At 38.9% G+C, this 17056-nt stretch overlaps 1 protein-coding gene across 1 annotated transcript in view; it reads right to left on the bottom strand.

The window, feature by feature from the left end:
* Positions 1–17056, bottom strand: part of LOC125433066 (BEN domain-containing protein 5-like) — a 996205-nt gene that overhangs the window by 167366 nt on the left and 811783 nt on the right. The window contains exon 9 of the mRNA XM_048497387.1: positions 2597–2708. Coding sequence (XP_048353344.1) covers positions 2597–2708 — 112 coding nt within the window. The remainder of the gene's footprint in view (positions 1–2596; positions 2709–17056) is intronic.

The following is a 17056-nucleotide window of genomic DNA, read 5'->3' as shown; positions in this document are numbered from 1 at the left end:
TTGGCAGTGCCCAACCTGGAAAGAAGACCAGCATTAGGATCTGAGTTGGTGTCTGATTGGGTACCTGTGGGGGGGGTGGGGCACTCTCAGGGGAGGAGCCAATAATAGTTGGCTCCTCCCCAGGCTTTCGCATGGTGGGTGCCACAACTAGCACCCCAGACTTAGGCCACCTGAAAGGAAGGTGCAGGTTCATTCAGCCCCAATGGAGGCTTTTGACTGGCAGAGAAGAAGTTTGTCATTTTTCCTGCCTCCCCAACCATCTGAAAGCCCTCTGGAAACAGTTGGGTGGTGCGGTAGTACCATTGTGCCCTGGCACTTCAGACTGTGGATGAGGTCCCACAAAAAGCACGATGGGGAAAAGGAGCTTTCCTCAATTGCAGAAACTGTTTTTATATGGAAAGCATTCAGCCAGTGTTTCTACTCTGAGAAGGACAGTAGCAGTTTAGGATAAAAAATCCTCAATGGGCCTACTACTGCTCCTACCTGCTGCCTCTCAGCAACTGAGGACTTCTGAATTTTTACACAGTTTCAAAATGACTTTATCTGAGTTGAATCCAAAAAGCAGGGTCAAATTATCAGTAAAGCCTACACTTCTGGGTTGCTTTATGCCACTGAGGAAGCGGTCAAAAGGTACTAGAGATAAATGAAAGGATGTTGTTCCGGTCCAAAGAAGGTTCTCTTTCCAGTTCCATCCACTTCAAAATGTACCAACGCTTGTCAAATTAATCTCATTTGAAAGGATTCTTCAATGTGTAAGCATATAGGACTAGGATGCTGATGTGCCAACATGCCATCCTTGTGTCAAGAAACAGGCCACACTTAAATAAAGTTGCTGACTCAAAATATTTAGAATTTTAGCCCTGCCTGCGAATATCTTCTGCTTTTCCTTTTCCTTCTCTGTTTTCCTGTGGTCTGCCTTGGCATTATTTCTTTTGTCCTCTTCACACTTGTATCCCCTTAATGATACATGTAGAGTTAGTGTGGTATAGTGGTTAAGAGCAGTGGACTCTGATCAGGAGAACCGTGTCTGATTCCCCACTCCTCCACATGAGTGGTGGACTCTTATTTGGTTAACTGGATTTTTTCCCTCTGCTCCTTCACATAAAGCTTACCTTGGGCTCGTCACAATTCTCTCAGAATTCTCGCAGCCCCACCTACCTCACAAATTGTCTGTTGTGGAGAAGGGAAGGGAAGGAGTTTATAATCTGCTCTTTATGGCTGAGAAAAGCAGGATATAAATCCAAACTCTTCTTCTCTAAATCTAAAACTGTGCCATTTTTCCTGTCTCTTCTTTACTTTTTTCCAGTTGGCTTCCCCTCCTTGTGTATTTTGTCCCATTGCTAGAAGTGTATGTAAATATATTGATTTCCCTACAATGACCCAAAATGCTAAAAAAAAACCTGTGGCTTTTGTTTTTGCATCATCTGCACATTCACAATGTTGCAATTTTGTAGTTTTTTAAACTGCAAATCAGGTTTCTCATTTAAAGTTGGGATTTCCCTAGGTCTCCAGAACCCTACATCATAGCTGTGTCAAGCTCCAGTATGTAGATATGCCCATATGCAAGTGGGCATGTTCTTATCTATTACTTATAGGGACAATCTCCAAAACCAGCAGCTACAGAAATAGGCATGACAGCAATATGTGCTTTAATACCCTGACATTTCCTTAAAGGGGAGCTGTCACTGTGAGACAGAGCATCAAGAATTTATTCAACAAGATCCATCTATAAAGTACCATTACACTTCTCAACAAATGCCTTTTACTTATTTTATATTTTCAAAAGCACCTCTATCTGTGTTAAGAGGGTTTTTTTAGGTCACCTACTCAATAATCCTTCTACACTTTGATGTCATATATTCAATAATCGTCTGTCTTCCACTCTTCTCCCCTTAATCCATCTTCCCTGATTAGCTGCAATTTTACCTTCAAAATGGTCCTGTTTCTCTTGCTAAGCATCTGAATATATGTGTGTATATGTTGATGTCACATTTGCAAACACAATTTTATATCTGCTCTAGATTGTACATAGCAACAATTGCCTTGGATTTGCATTAAAAATATCACTATTTTCAAATGAAATTTTTAGGACCCGTATCTTTTACTCCTTTTGCAGCAAAGACTCTATAGAAGTAACTATGTTGAATTCAGATATATTCAGCAATTATTGGTTTTTGATACTTTTACTTGCTCCATCAACATGGATGTGACTGATCAGAAAGGTTGCTTCACACACGGTGAGAAGAGATGACACCATTGCCTCTGACCTTGACGGCTGGCCATTAGGTAAGAACATTTCAAGATGTTCTGAGTTAATCTACTGGCTATGATTCATAATGACAGTCAAATCCCTATTCAACATGGTGCTGCAGCAAATACTTCAGTTGTCTTTCCAGCTGAGCTACATATTTAGCTCCAGGTTAGATCTATTATGGAACCAAAGGAAGAAATAGAACAGCAGCTCTGAAGGATTAGTAACAGCATGACCAACACAGAGCTGAGTCACAGAGTGCAATAGTGCAATGGAAGGGAAAAGAAAAGGAACACATATGCACATCTGTTTAGTTGCTATGCCCAAGTAAGGTTATTTACTTACCGGATTGTTGTACATCTCAACGATGAGCTGCTTGACACCATGCAGTGTGGGATGAGCCCAAGGAGAAGGATCTACCCAATGTCGATTTAAATCAAAGCCCATTAGTGAGCACCTGTTAAAAGAATAGTGCAGGCAATCACTTTTCTAGACTGTATAGAAATTCTGTATTACCCCTAGTTCAGTACGATAGGCATTGTGTAGGGCAACATTTTGTGCTCTGCAGTGTCATTCTCCCATATTATGGACTTTATTTGTGGCATATATGCCAAAACATTGACCACCACAGAGCTGCTTGTAGATTTTTTGGGGGGAACCCTGTACTACAGGGAACAAAAAAGTAAAGAGGATTACCTCCCACCTCAGCAGCTAGTATCTAGTTCATGAGCAACTCACAAGTTTCTTAGATCCGCCACTCAAAAAACATTCTGGATTTGAGCTGAAACCACTAAATTCCAAATACACGTGCAGGACATCAGTTACAAAAGACATGTGTTCATTTCAACTCTAAGGTTTCCCTTCAAAATCTTTCTAAGTAGTAACCTCACAGGCAAGTGTTTTCAAGGTAAAAGAAGAAGAACACCCACGTTTGAAATTAACTTGCACTCGGATACAATGCATGATACAATGGTGGGGGGTTGGGGCATGAGTACACAATATGTCATGAGAAATGGTTGTTAGATAGTTTGGGTACACTATTTTTCCTTGAAAGGGTGCTTGGCTTCATGCTACTGTTGAGGTAGATCTAATAACATGTTTGAAGATGTTCTTTATTTTTAGTTTGCTTATTTTTCTTAGTGCCTTGCCTTGCTTTCAAGAGTATTCAATCTATAGAAAATAACTGGGAACTCTGACCTCTCTTCCTTTGATTCCCCTGTCTTTTATTTCCCTTTCCCTGCACCCACAATATGCCTTTTGAGTCTCTTGCAGTCCTTTTCTCAGAAGGTGAGATATATGAAGAAGAGTGGACTGAAAGAGCCAGAGAAATCCTTTTTCATGTCTGTGATTTGTTGCAAAAAGAACAGCACTTACTTCCTGTCAGCTTTGTGAGGAGATGTGCGTACTTTGGATCAGTAATGGGTGAACATGCAGATAATGCCCCACATAAAGTTTGTCACTACAAATCAACAAATGGCACTAGTGCTTAAAGCCAGAATTTGAGAATAAAAATTTGTGCAGGAGAGTATTTTAACCTCCTCCATTCAACATCAGAATGAGGACAGAATATAATGTTTGTTCTACTTCAAGACTGGAACTATTCTGAGTCTGTATTCTATAGAAGAAAGGGATTGTGCTTTCTTTTTGGTGTGGGGGGCAGCAACATAAATCAAATCATTGCTTTATTTATTTTTAGTCCAATTTAAGCTTAGTTGAGCAGAGGAAGTTTTGACTGCCACACAGAGAAAGATGCAGGAATGGAGTACAGGGGACCACTGTTGGTACACACACTATCACATTCAGGAAAAACTGGGGTTGTTAATTTTGGGGGCTTAAGATGCAACAGATTAGTGCATATCTCGGTACTCATTCTCTAGCACTCTGAACTCTTGTCCCATGAACACTTGCCCCAAGACGGGCGGTAGGGCAGTCTAATAAATCGAATGAACAACAACAACAACAACGCAATCCTGTGCAGAGCTACTGCAGTCTAAGCCCATTGAAACTGGAGTAACTCTCTAGTGGAGTAACTTGAAAAATCAGTATGTTTTGTTTCACTTTTACTCCAGTTTTCTATAAATCATAGAAGCATTTTTTTTCAAGTAACGTGCACCTATAAATCTGTGTGATATATATGTATGGTATACACTGTATATCTAAATACCATATAAATTGTATATAAGCAGCATAACACATGCCTATTAAATGCAGACACCTCGAGAAATCTAACTGGAGAAAGCACAGAATAGAAACTGTTGACAAAAATGAACACAATTGTACAATGAAGTAAAATAGAGAACATTCACTTATCCCTTTGCTAAAATACAGAAAGCTACCTGTTTATGTAAACCCCACAGTAAGGCTGTTGATCTGAGTTAATAATTCTGACTTTAGTGTCAGCAAGTCAGTGTACTGACATCCTTGCTAATACAGATGGCAGTGGGATTAGTGAACCCACTCGGGCTGTGCATTCAGATAAAGGAAGCAAAAATAAACCCCCAAAAGCTGTTTAGCTTTTTACAGATTTATTCCACCACCACCACCTCATATTGGTGGTAATATAATGGAGCCAAAAAGCAGATCCTGAAAAATGCCATAAAAATGGGAGAACACCTCTCCCCTCCCCCATCCCCCTCACTTGCATATTGAATTCTCCCTCCAAAGTCCACATGGGCTTGGAGGTGCCAGGTGGCAGGTGGCAGACAGCTGAACACTGGACTCAACCAGGCCAAGTACAGCTTTTTCTTAAAAAAATTTTATTAACAGTTTTTATTACATAAATCACCAAATAAAAAAAACAAAAGACGTTACATTTTGTTCAACAATCTATCTCTATCTTAATTTACTTCATATAATTGTGTTAATCAGATTACTTACTCCAAAAGTATCATAACACTAATAGGAAAAAAAACGTGTGTAACATCTATAAAATCCCACCACAGCTATAAATGTATAAAGAAAAAAAAGAAAAAAAAGAAAAAAAAGAAAGAAGAGAAGAAGAAACAAAATAGATAATAATATAAACAAAGACAAATTGACTTCCGATTAAGGGTCTTATACTTAATAATCTCAGTATCAATAAAAAATTTCTATTCAATTCGTAAATCCTTGAGTTAGTTAATTAGTATTTAACATTGGAGGTAAACCAGCAAGTCTTTTGTTTCAGATACTGATTGTAGAAAATCGTTAAATGGTTTCCAAGTCTTCAATATGATTTCAATGTTCTTCTTTCTTATTATGCACCAAAAGTTTATCCATTGATGCAAATTCAGTTAAGAGTAAAATCCAGACTTGCATCTGGGGAGGAGTTGTCTTCTTCCAACTACGTGCAATCAACATCCTAGCTGCCGTAATCATATATAAAAGTAGGGTTTTACAATTTTTCTGAAGTTTTAAGTCTATCATGTTTAACAGAAATAATTCTGGTCTAAAGCATATATCCATTCCTAATATGATCCTAATATTTTGGTGGATTTTCAGCCAAATTTTTTTAATTATTTTACAGTTCCACCATATATGATACATGGAGCCTTTATCTTCATTATCTTCATTACACCTCCAGCATAGGGGTGAAACCCCTTTATACATTAGGGCCAATTTACTCGGGCAGAGGTACCACCTAAACATCATTTTGTAGTAATTTTCTTTTAATCTTGTGCAGCAGGTAAATTTTAAATCCTCCCAGGTTGTAGAGAGAGTGGCTATGTTAGCTTAACCATCGCCATTTTGTATGCAGTTATTAATGTAACCGTTATTGGTGAACTTTATAATAGTTCAACATCACTACCACGGTCTTGCTGGCCTTAATAGTTCTTGAAATTAATTGCCTGTCTTTGGCTTTTCACCAGCTTTCCCATCCTGGTACCGAGTAACAGTTAATTGAAGGTCTTGGCCCAGCTGCACAATGTTTTGCTAACGGTTGGAACTTCAATAAACTTTCAGCCACAACACCTGATAAGAATGAAGAGTTACATCACCTGCTTTAGTTAATTGGCACTAAGTTGTGATTGGTTTATTAAGATCACCTGATGTACAATTTCCCTATATCTGCCTTTCCATATTGTAAAAGAGGCACCCCTTTTCCCGCTTCCCCCCTCCCTTTTTTCCTCCCAATATGCAATGCTACCTCACGCTGGCTAGAGGCTGTCTATTGAGTTATGAGAGCTGCTTCATTTTCCTTTCACCTGCTAAGCAATGGAGAAGTTTTACATTTTAGTAGGTTCAGTGATTTTGTCTCTGCTTGCTTTTATTCAATTGATTGTATGCATAGTATGCCATCTGACTATCGTTTGTTGAATGATGCTAAGTTCAATAAACTTTAAGAACTTGTTTTAAAGAAACAGTCTCCTTTTTCTGAGCTGTGTGAATGTTCAAAATCCTAACCCACGTTTGAGGAGAGTAGGTCACTCTTCCTCTACACAGGTTCTTTCCCATTGTTCTAAATAAATCGTTTTATTAAAATCCTGGGCCCAACATACCATGCCAACCTTTACTTGTTCTGTTTCTTCAGCTTGTTGAAGCAGTATTTTATATATTTTGCTAATGGTTCCTTTTTTCCCTTCTATTAACAATTTCCAGAGTTCCCCTACCTCCAATTCAAATCCTCTCTTTTGGTCTATTTTGTATTTTTCTATTATTTGCTTATAAGTAAACCATTGACATTGTATGTTATTTATTATAATTTCATTTCTCTCTTTTAGTTGAAATTTGGATCCTATCTTAATTAATATATCACTATATCTTAATTCTGTACTACTCTGAGTCACTTTTAAAGTCACGGCTTCTAACGGCGATATCCATTTTGGTGTTTTGAGCATATTTTCTCTTTTATATTTTTCCCTTATTTTAAATATTGATTTTCTTATAATATGGTCCATAAAATGTTTAAATTCTTTTCCTTCTGTGTACCAGATCCATAGACTAAATCATATCCTTCTATGTTAAGTAATTCTGTGTTTTGTAAAGTTATCCATTCTCTGAACCACATCATACATGCAGCCTTATAATAAAGTTCCAAATTGGGAAGTCCTAAACCACCTCTTTTTATTTCATCGCACATTATGTGGTATTTTATTCTGACTTTATTTTTGCCACAAAGAAATTTAGAAATATCTTTTTTACACTTTTCAAAAAAAAGTCTGTTCGTAATTATCGGTATGGTTTGAAATAGATAATTCATTTTGGCTAACACCGTCATCTTAATTAATGTGATTTTCCCTAAAAGAGTAAGATTCAAATTACTCCATTTTTAAGATTGCTTTTAATTATATTCCATTCTTTTTCATAATTATTTTGAAAAAAGTAAGATATTAGATTTCGTAATTACAATTCCCAAATACTTTACTTTATTTACTATTTCAAATTTTATTATTTCCCTAATTTGTTCTTCTTTGCTTTTATTTAAATTAAACATTATTATTTTAGTTTTCCTTTCATTTACTTGTAATCCTGATATTTGGTTATAGCTCTCTAATGTTTTTTTCAGTATTCGCTGAGTCTCTTCCTGTGGGTAAATAGCGCCAGATCGTCGGCATATGCCTTTACTTTGTATTCGTATTTGTTGATTTTTATTCCTTTTATTTCTTTTGTTACTCTAATATGTTCCAAAAGGGGCTCTAAAGACAATATAAACAGCAGAGGGGAAAGCGGGCAGCCTTGCCGTGTACCCCTTTCAATGTTAAATTTGTGAGAGACCTCCCCATTTATTTTTATTTTGGCTGTTTGATGGGTATAAATTGCCTGTATCCATGTTCGGAAATTTTCCCCACAGTCAATTTTGGTTAGTGGTTCTTTCATATAGTCCCAGCTTAAGCCGTCAAAAGCTTTCTCTATATCTAAAAAAAACCATTAAAGCTGGTTGGTTTATCTTCTTCTGGAGTATCTCTACTAAATTAATCACAGTTCGTATATTATTCCTTATGTATCTACCTGGTAGGAATCCATTTTGATCTCGTGCTATAATTCTATTTAGTACTTGCTTAAATCTGTTTGCCAAGACCATCGTGTAAATTTTATAATCATTATTTAACAATGCGATCGGTCGATAATTTTTAACATTTGTCAAATCGTTCCCCTCCTTGGGAATTACTGTTATCACCGTTTCTTCCCATGATTTTGGTATGTTCTTATCTTCCTTAATTTTATTCATTAAACGCACAATATTGGAGTAAGTTGCTCTTCAAATATTTTATAAAATTCATTTGGTATCCCATCCAATCCTGGGGACTTACTCACTTTAAGTTTTTTAATAGTGTCCTGGATTTCTTCTTTTGTAATTTCTTGTTCTAGAGAGTTCTTTTCTTCCTCTGTTATTATCATCTTAGTTCCTATGTTAAATTCTGTCATATTTTCTTTATTATTTTCTTGTTGCTTATATAATGATTTATAATATTCCAAAAATTGATTTATAATTTCATCTTGGTTTGTATATCTTTTTCCTTCTTTTATTATTAACTCAATTTTTCTGTTTTGTATTTTATTTCTAATCTTCCATGCCATCCATTTGCCGTTCTTGTTTGCGCTATCAAATTCTTTTGCCTTTAATATTTTTAATTTTTTTCCATTTGATTAGAATATAGCATTGTTAGTTGGTTCTGTAGATTATTTAATTCTTTCAATAATTTTTCATTATTCAAATCAGCTATTAATTGTTCTTCTACTTTTCTAATTTTTTGTCTGATTTCTATTTCATTTTTTTCTTTCTCCTTTTTCCATTGAGCATTCTCTTTTATAAACAGACCTCTTATAAACACTTTGCCAGGTACAGCTTTCAGCTCTGCCCTACCACCTCTGAAATCAACTTGGACTTTGGAGGCAAAAGAGCTGAATGTGAGAGTTGGTTGAGCCAAGCCAAGCCCAGCATTCAGCTCTGCTCACTGCTTCCAAAGCCCTTGTGGACTTTGGAGCTGGTGGAAGTACAGACCTGAATGCTGGGTTCAGGTTGATTTTGGAGAGGGTGGGGCGAAACTGAATGGGGGGGCCCAGCCAGGTTGAGCCCATCATTCAGTTCTGTTCTACCTATCCCCTCCAAGCCCATGTGGACTTCAGAGGCTATGTTTAGCACATGAGGGGGAGAAGGGGAGGTGTTCTCATACATGACAAATGTGGCATTTTTGGGGAACTGCTTTTTGGCTACATTAAATTACCACCATTTTGGGGGGGCTGAAAAAACCTCCCCCAAAAATCCAAAACAGTTTAGGGGAGGGTATTTTTGGTTTGGCTTAATCCTGATGCACAGCCCTATTGGGGGCATTGCCCTCTATATTAGCAACGCTAATATTAGCAACGCTGTCAAAACACTGACTTGCTGACACTATTTTTTTTTATTTTAGCAAGGAATGGGTGTATGTTTTCTTTTTTTTCCCTATCTTCAGTTTCATTTCTTTAACTGTTCCAGCAATTGTGCTCCACCCTTCCTTCACTCTGGTTAACTAGGAGAATTCCTAAAATCAGTTATGAGATTGAAGCATGTCATCTGCTGCAGTTTTTCAGTCTATTTGCATCATTTATCCTCTCAATAGCATTGATGTAATTGTATGCATGATTGCACGAAGATCTTTTTGTATGCTGTTTTACCAATCAGTACATGTGCTGAAATACTACTCACAAATACTGGCATAATTACATGCACCATCTCAGCAAGGTCGCTCTCTTTTGGATCAAACTATACAATGTATTTTGGGGGCAAATTAGGTCTAGGTGCCTGGAATACTTCATATGCAAAGTTAGGTAAATACCTGCATGTTGGAGCCATTTCAGTTCAGAAAAGCAATACGTGTGTGCAGAGTAGGGAAGGAGGCGGCAGGAGCCCCTACTTTACCCACACCAGAGTTCCAAGCTAAATCATCTGCCTTGCAGCTGAATGGAAAACAATTTAGTTCAGGTGAATCTAGAGGTGACTCCCCCCCCCAATTGTGTGTAATATGGCCCTCAGTGTTTATTCAGTGAGTATATTGAGGGGAGGGGGAGATAAAATGCATTGAAGGAACTGAAAGCGAAGTAAATTCCTCATGAATAGTGCACAATTCAGTAATAAAACATAGGAAACCATGAGAATTCACAGTGCATTCATTCTGCTTTAGAAAGAAATAATTTGGAACACCAATATCCAGAGAGCAATTTGCATGAAGAGAATTTTGATACAATCTCTAGAGATAATGACCATCTGATATGCTTGGGTTAAATTCTAATCCTATCATGTTGTGCCTTGATTTTTAGTCACAAAGTAGTGGGACTCATGCTAATGCAAGTTCTATACAGCAAAAGTGTAGAATCACAACATTGCTGGAACCTGATCCCAGCCTCACAACTGCTAATCTGCCAATGTTTGTCCCCTGTGGTGATGTATGCTGTGTCAATGTACTGGATTGCTTGCCATTGGCCATTAATCAACATGCTTGGAACCATTTAGAGCCCTAGGAATGATGATCATTAATTAAACCCCTGGCCCCTTTCCTTCAACAGTTAGAGATTTTTAAATGGCAAATGATATGAGTTTTGTTGGCTCCATAATGCGTATCAAATGCAGGATTCTACTTGAGCTGCTATGGAGTAAACAATGGTTTGCATCACAGCAGTTCACTGTCTTTCAGAAACAGGGCATCTCGATTAGATTTCTCATTTTGCCTTCTATTTATTCCAAACCCACAAGGCATCTTGGTAATGAGATATGGCATTTGATTGCATTTTCAGCTAGACATTTTTGAACAGATTTGCTTATGTAGAATTACAACTCTGCAAGAATTCACAAAAGACTATTTAATAATGGTACTCTTAGCAAAGATAGAGTGGGCAGATCAGCATTAGCTACTGAAGGCCACAGGGTGGAGTAAACGTTTGTAGAATGAGTGACACAATTTTAAACAGTACGAGATGGTTAACAAAGTATTTTCTCAATTTTCTCATTCAGCAATATTAAATAAAAATAAGCATGCAGTGAAGAATTTCTTCTTATGTGCTCACTCACTCTTCTCCTTACTTGTTAGAGTCCCTAATGGCACAAACAACAAAGAGAAATTGGGGCATTCCACAGCATGCACTTCATCACTCTCTAATATCAACAAGACATACCTTGATTCAGTACTTTTTTTTCTCCCCATTTCACTCAGATCTCAATAAAGCCAGAGGGGGAAAGTACCAGTCACTGCACATTTGTTTGTATTCATTCAGCTTAAATTTACTAAACTATTCAATGGTGCTCTGGCTATCATTAAGCTGCACTATAAACAGCAGACAAAAAAATGCACTGACAATCTGAAAATTCTCCAATACATCATGATATGGTTTAAACAACTTCTATAGTAAAAACTACCTATAGTAAAAACTATACACTCTCAAAAGCTTACACACTGGAACTAGGGTTCCCAAGTGCCCACCAATAGTGAGCAGTCTCCCTATATTTCCTGCCAGTGAGGACACTCAACTATTTGGCTGGCAGAAGCAGGCCAGCCAAAAGGGGGGTGGGGACAACAATCTGCATCTCTGCACAAGGTCATCTGATGTGATGCAAAAGTGCCAGCATTGCATGAGGGGACACTTTACCACTTTCCCCATAGAAGAGTTTTGGAACAAATGTTACAGCATTCCCCCAGTGGAATATTGGCACTTCCATATCATACTAGAAGTTACATAATTATGCAGGAGCTCAGACTGCCACCTCCTGTACCCACTTTCCCAAAGCTCCTGCCAGCTGCCCGGAGGACCCTGGCATCCCTACCTGAAACTCTTGCTGGACTCGAAGATGCTACTGGATCCAAATGTTTGTAGATTTCCTTGGAAGGAAGGAAGGAAGGAAGGAAGGAAGGAAGGAAGGAAGGAAGGAAGGAAGGAAGGAAGGAAGGAAGGAAGGAAGGAAGGAAGGAAGGAAGGAAGGAAGTAAGGAAGGAAGGAAGGAAGGAAGGAAGGAAGGAAGGAAGGAAGGAAGGAAGGAGGAGGAAGGAAGGAAGGAAGGAAGGAAGGAAGGAAGGAAGGAAGGAAGGAAGGAAGGAAGGAAGGAAGGAAGGAAGGAAGGAAGGAAGGAAGGAAGGAAGGAAGGAAGGAAGGAAGGAAGGAAGGAAGGAAGGAAGGAAGGAAGGAAGGAAGTGTTGTCGTGAGGAAGAATGGAATAGGAAAAAATAATGTTGTCAGCTGTTTTGGGTCTCCTTTGGGAGAGAAAAAACCTTTCCACACAAATGACCTAAAACATTTTCAGTCCCCACCCCCTTTACCCCAATGTTTGTCTGGGTTCACACCCCAAAACAATTCATGGCTGTCATTAGGTGTTCCCACCCCCTTTTTTTAGTTATTTGTCAAATTGATGGTTCAGAGTTCAGTGACATGATAAAATGACACCAAGGAAAAAATTCAGGGACAGCTCAGAGTCATAGAAAACTTAGTAAATAGATTGCACAGTAAGTAAAGACGTTTTTAAAATGTTTCAAACCAAAGAATCATTTCAAAAGGGGATTCATTTAAAACATTTGAGGTTGGAAATAAAAACATTTTCAGAACTTAAAGGGGAAAAACAATGCAGAACTCCATGAAGGAAACATTTTATATCCTGCCTCGAAACAATTTAAAAGGTTTGTGTGGAAAAGGTCATAATGCTGGATTGCATTCAAAGTTTACTGAGTAAAAAGCCAGTTGATAGACTCAGAAATCTCGCAAAGCCTTGTCTGTAAGGGCATCAGCCAATCTGAGGATACTTAGATCCGTTAACTAGAGTTGTGAATGGGCAAGATAGATCTTTCAACAAACATGAAAAAGGCCTCAGGTATGCAGAAAATGTGAAATCTGAAAACATAACTATTTTTGCTATCAAGTCACATCTGACTTATGGCAGCCCCTGCTGGGGATTTCAGGGCAAGCAACATTCAGAGACAGTTTGCCGTTGTCTCCCACTAGGTCATGGCCCTGGCATTCCTTGGAGGTTTTCCATCCAAATACTTGCTAGGGTCGACCCTGCTTGTTCTCCAATCTGATGAGATCAGGCTAGCCTGGGCTATTCAGATTATGATTTAGGGATTTAACAAAATTGAAAATTATAAAAGGAGCCACTGCAGCTTTAAGCAACAGATTCCCTCAGTGACTACTGCTGGGCAACCAAAATATTCTAAGGCTTGGCTCTATCAGTAAAAACAAGGGGAAGGTCTTCTTGAGGCTTATTTTGGTCATTGAGGGAGGACTCATCAGTGCCAGGTCTAACTAGGATTACCAACTCCAAGTTGGGAAATGCCTGAAGATTTTGTGATGGAGTCTGAGGAGGACAGCATCTGGGGAGGGGAGAAGTCCCAGATTAATATAAGGCCACAGAGACCACCCAAACCTGGTCTGCCAACGCTCCATCTCCAAATCTCCAGGAATTTTCCAATCTGCAACTGGCAATCCCAAGGGAAGAATCAAGCAGGAAAAGGCAAGAGTTTATGGGGGCTTGGAAAGGGAAAGAGGAAATACTGGGGAGAAGAAAATATGATACCTCCTGCAAGTCTCTGTGGGTTCCTGCTCTATTATATACTTCCCACTTTCATCAGTGTTTATAACTCTTGAACACATTCATATTATTTCAGTGCCTTCCTTGGAGCTTTGTGAGTCTATTAACAATGACCCTTTCTGCACAAACCAAATAAGACATTTTGAGGCAGGAAATAAAACATTTCCTCCATGGAGCTCTGCATGGTTTTTGTCCAAAATGTTTTATTTCCTGCCTCCAAACATTTTATTTGAATGCTGTTCTCTAGCAATTCTTTTTTGAAAACGTTTTGGAAATGTTTTCACTTGCTGTATAATCTCTTTAAAATGCTTCCCATGCCTCTCTGCAGTCCCCAGACTTCCTCATCAGCACCATTTTCTGACCTCACACTGGCCATTTCACACTGTATTTCTATCAGTTTTTTTTTTAAAAAAATCGGGTGGTTGTGTCTACATAGCAATGTAAGCACAACCCAGAGAATCGCAGCACGAGGCTTTGAAGCTTCATAGCTACAAATCTAAGAACTAAAAACAAAACAGAACAGAACAATTACAAGATCATAAGGACAAACCTATGATTTGTCATTACCCAAGTGAGTTCTAGGCTCATGAGTTCCCTTGTCTCCTTTGCATGGTAGGAGCAATTAAGAACTTCTAATTTTCTGAAAACAACTTCTAATTTACTGTATTTTGTCATTACCTCTAAAGCAGTAACCTATTCTGTGTGCTGCAAACCACAGTTTAAAGCTGAACGCATGAACCTATTTCATATAGTAGAAAACTATGGTTTAGCATTAAGTTTAAATTATTCCTATGTGTTAAAAACAGACCCCTTTAAGAATTCTAAATGGCTTAGGCTCATGTGCTTTCATGCAGAGGAAAAAGAGGATGTCCCTAATTATCTAGTCATAACATGACAAAAAGAAACTCTACACCCTAACTATACATATACACACACTAGGTTGATGTAGGCATCTAGATAGTTAAACAAAATGAATACTTTTGGAAGTGTACTATGGAATCCAGGTAGTCATCATCTACACCTACTTATTTTGCACCTTGACTATAGACATGAAATTTATGAGCATTAAAATGGACTCTCTACTTCCTGATCATCTATATCTAAATTAAATATGTCTAAATCACATCTCATACAACCACCCCACTAATACACAGATAATGTCAAAATATGTGGTCACTTTATCAAAACAATGAAGCTATAGGTCTTACTGCACTCATGAAACCCACCGAATTCTAAATGCAATGTGTCTCACACGCTGACATTTTCAGCTCATTGTCAGAAGAAACAAAAACTCAAATTCTAACCTTGGCTGGTAGAACATTTTTTAGGCAACACATAGGCCTAATTCAGCCATCTTTTTGGAATCTTCCCTTGATGGCACAGGGTCAAAATTTTGCTGAATTATTGTTCAAATACTGTACACAAAACAGCAAGAGACAATTTGTTACAATGCAATGGCTTCCTCCATTTTATTTAGCCATAAATTATGAAGAAAATTAAAATGAAGACATTTTAATGTGCACAGACAATATATGAATTCATGCACACTTGAGAAGGTCTCAGATGGAGGAGGGAACAGAAAAGTAAGTCTTGCCAGAATTGTAATTTCCAATCCTTCACTTCTAATGTGTGAACTCCAAGAGTTTTAAGGACTCTCAAATCCTTGCTATCTGCTTCATGGCAATAAAAGAAACTCTGTTGTTCAGCATGACTTCTGTTCTCCCATCAGTGGCTTCCTAGTGAGCCCTAGCAATGTTTCACTAGCCTTGGCTGAATTAAAAAAAAACCTTGGGGAATTAATTGGATGGAATGTTAAGTTACAGAAGAAAAAATGGAGAGAAACTTAGTTTGAAAAGACCTCCAACAAAGAAATTTCTATTCCAAGATGCTACAATGCAGCTCTCTAGCAGCACACTTGATATTGTGGCTGTACCAACAGTATCAGATGAAAGTGTTATCCGGAATGTGCCCCTCATTGGCCTTATTTTTGTCACTTTCCAATTAAATGGGTTATAAGTGAAAACCCTTTAATAGGTGTTGATATGAAACATTTAAAATCATCTCTATTAAAATGATTTCATATATACCCATAGTATACATATACATGCATACATTTAACATCAGGTAAGCACCACTATAAATATAGCTGTTTCCTTTTTCTAAAAAAGTACTTAGACCAGTGGTTCTCAACCTGGGGGTCGGGACCCCTTTGGGGGTCGAACGACCCTTTCACAGGGGTCGCCTAAGACTCACTACATCAGTGTTCTCCATCTGTAAAATGGATAAATGTTAGGGTTGGGGGTCATTACAACATGAGGAACTGTATTAACGGGCCACAGCATTAGGAAGGTTGAGAACCACTGACTTAGACAATGATGCATAACCTGATTGTCAGATCTTCCCTTTACAGAATGCTCTTTTCAGTAATTCAGAGTGGATCAAGATTTCTAGCACATTGTCAGAATTTGTAAGATTTTCAGGTCATCATAGAGTTCTCTCAATAAATTTACAATATATATATGTCTCATCCTCTTTATTAATGATCTTCCATTTCTCTTTATAGTGGCTCAGTTATCTCCTGAAGTCCTTTCTCACACCTAAGTTATGAAAAGAAAGCCAACATGGTGCCCAGATCAGAGCTTATGCTCATCTTTGCCACTATTTCAGGGTTCTCAGCATCTCACATCTGGGAAGCTTCCTGAAGGTTGCCAGTAGCCTTCTTCATCCATCCACCCTGAAAGTGGCCTTGCAAAGTGATTCTGCTGCCATTTATCTGGCCAGAAAGAAAGTGGGACAGTGATGAAGCCACCAGGGGACAGTGGTGTGCGCAACGCACTGGGAGCACCGATTCTGGTCATGTGAGGGTTGGAAAAATCCCCCTGCCCCCCGCGGCCCCCCACACTTTCCCCACGGTGCCCCTTCTGCTCCCCTTCCGCGGCACCCCCCACTCCCCCACGGCGCACCCCCCACAGCGCACCCCCATTTAGTTTTAGGAATGGAACATCCCAGAGAAGAAGCCTGCCTGCGTTGCCTGGGCCTGGTGGGAACTACATTTCCCAGGGGCTCCTGGGAAATGTAGTTCCCACCAGGCCCAGGCAACGCAGGCAGGCTTCTTCTGCCTGCTCCTTTCCTAAAAGTAAGTGGAATGGGGTGCTGTGGGGGGGGGGGGTTGCAGAGGGGCTGTGGGGGCTGCAGGGGGGTTGTGGAGGGGGCGAGGACACCATGGGGGGGAAGCCAAAGTGTGCACCGAATACACTCTGGCCTAGCTACGCCTCTGAGGTGGGAAGAGTCCTTCAGGCCAACAGCAGCATCATATAACAACTGGTTCAGCCATTAGC

The sequence above is a fragment of the Sphaerodactylus townsendi genome, linkage group LG05 (assembly GCF_021028975.2).
Source record: "Sphaerodactylus townsendi isolate TG3544 linkage group LG05, MPM_Stown_v2.3, whole genome shotgun sequence".
In the NCBI taxonomy this organism is placed as follows: Eukaryota; Metazoa; Chordata; class Lepidosauria; order Squamata; family Sphaerodactylidae; genus Sphaerodactylus; species Sphaerodactylus townsendi.
Note: the sequence above shows the minus strand (reverse complement) of the source record. Positions and strands in the feature narration are given on the sequence as shown.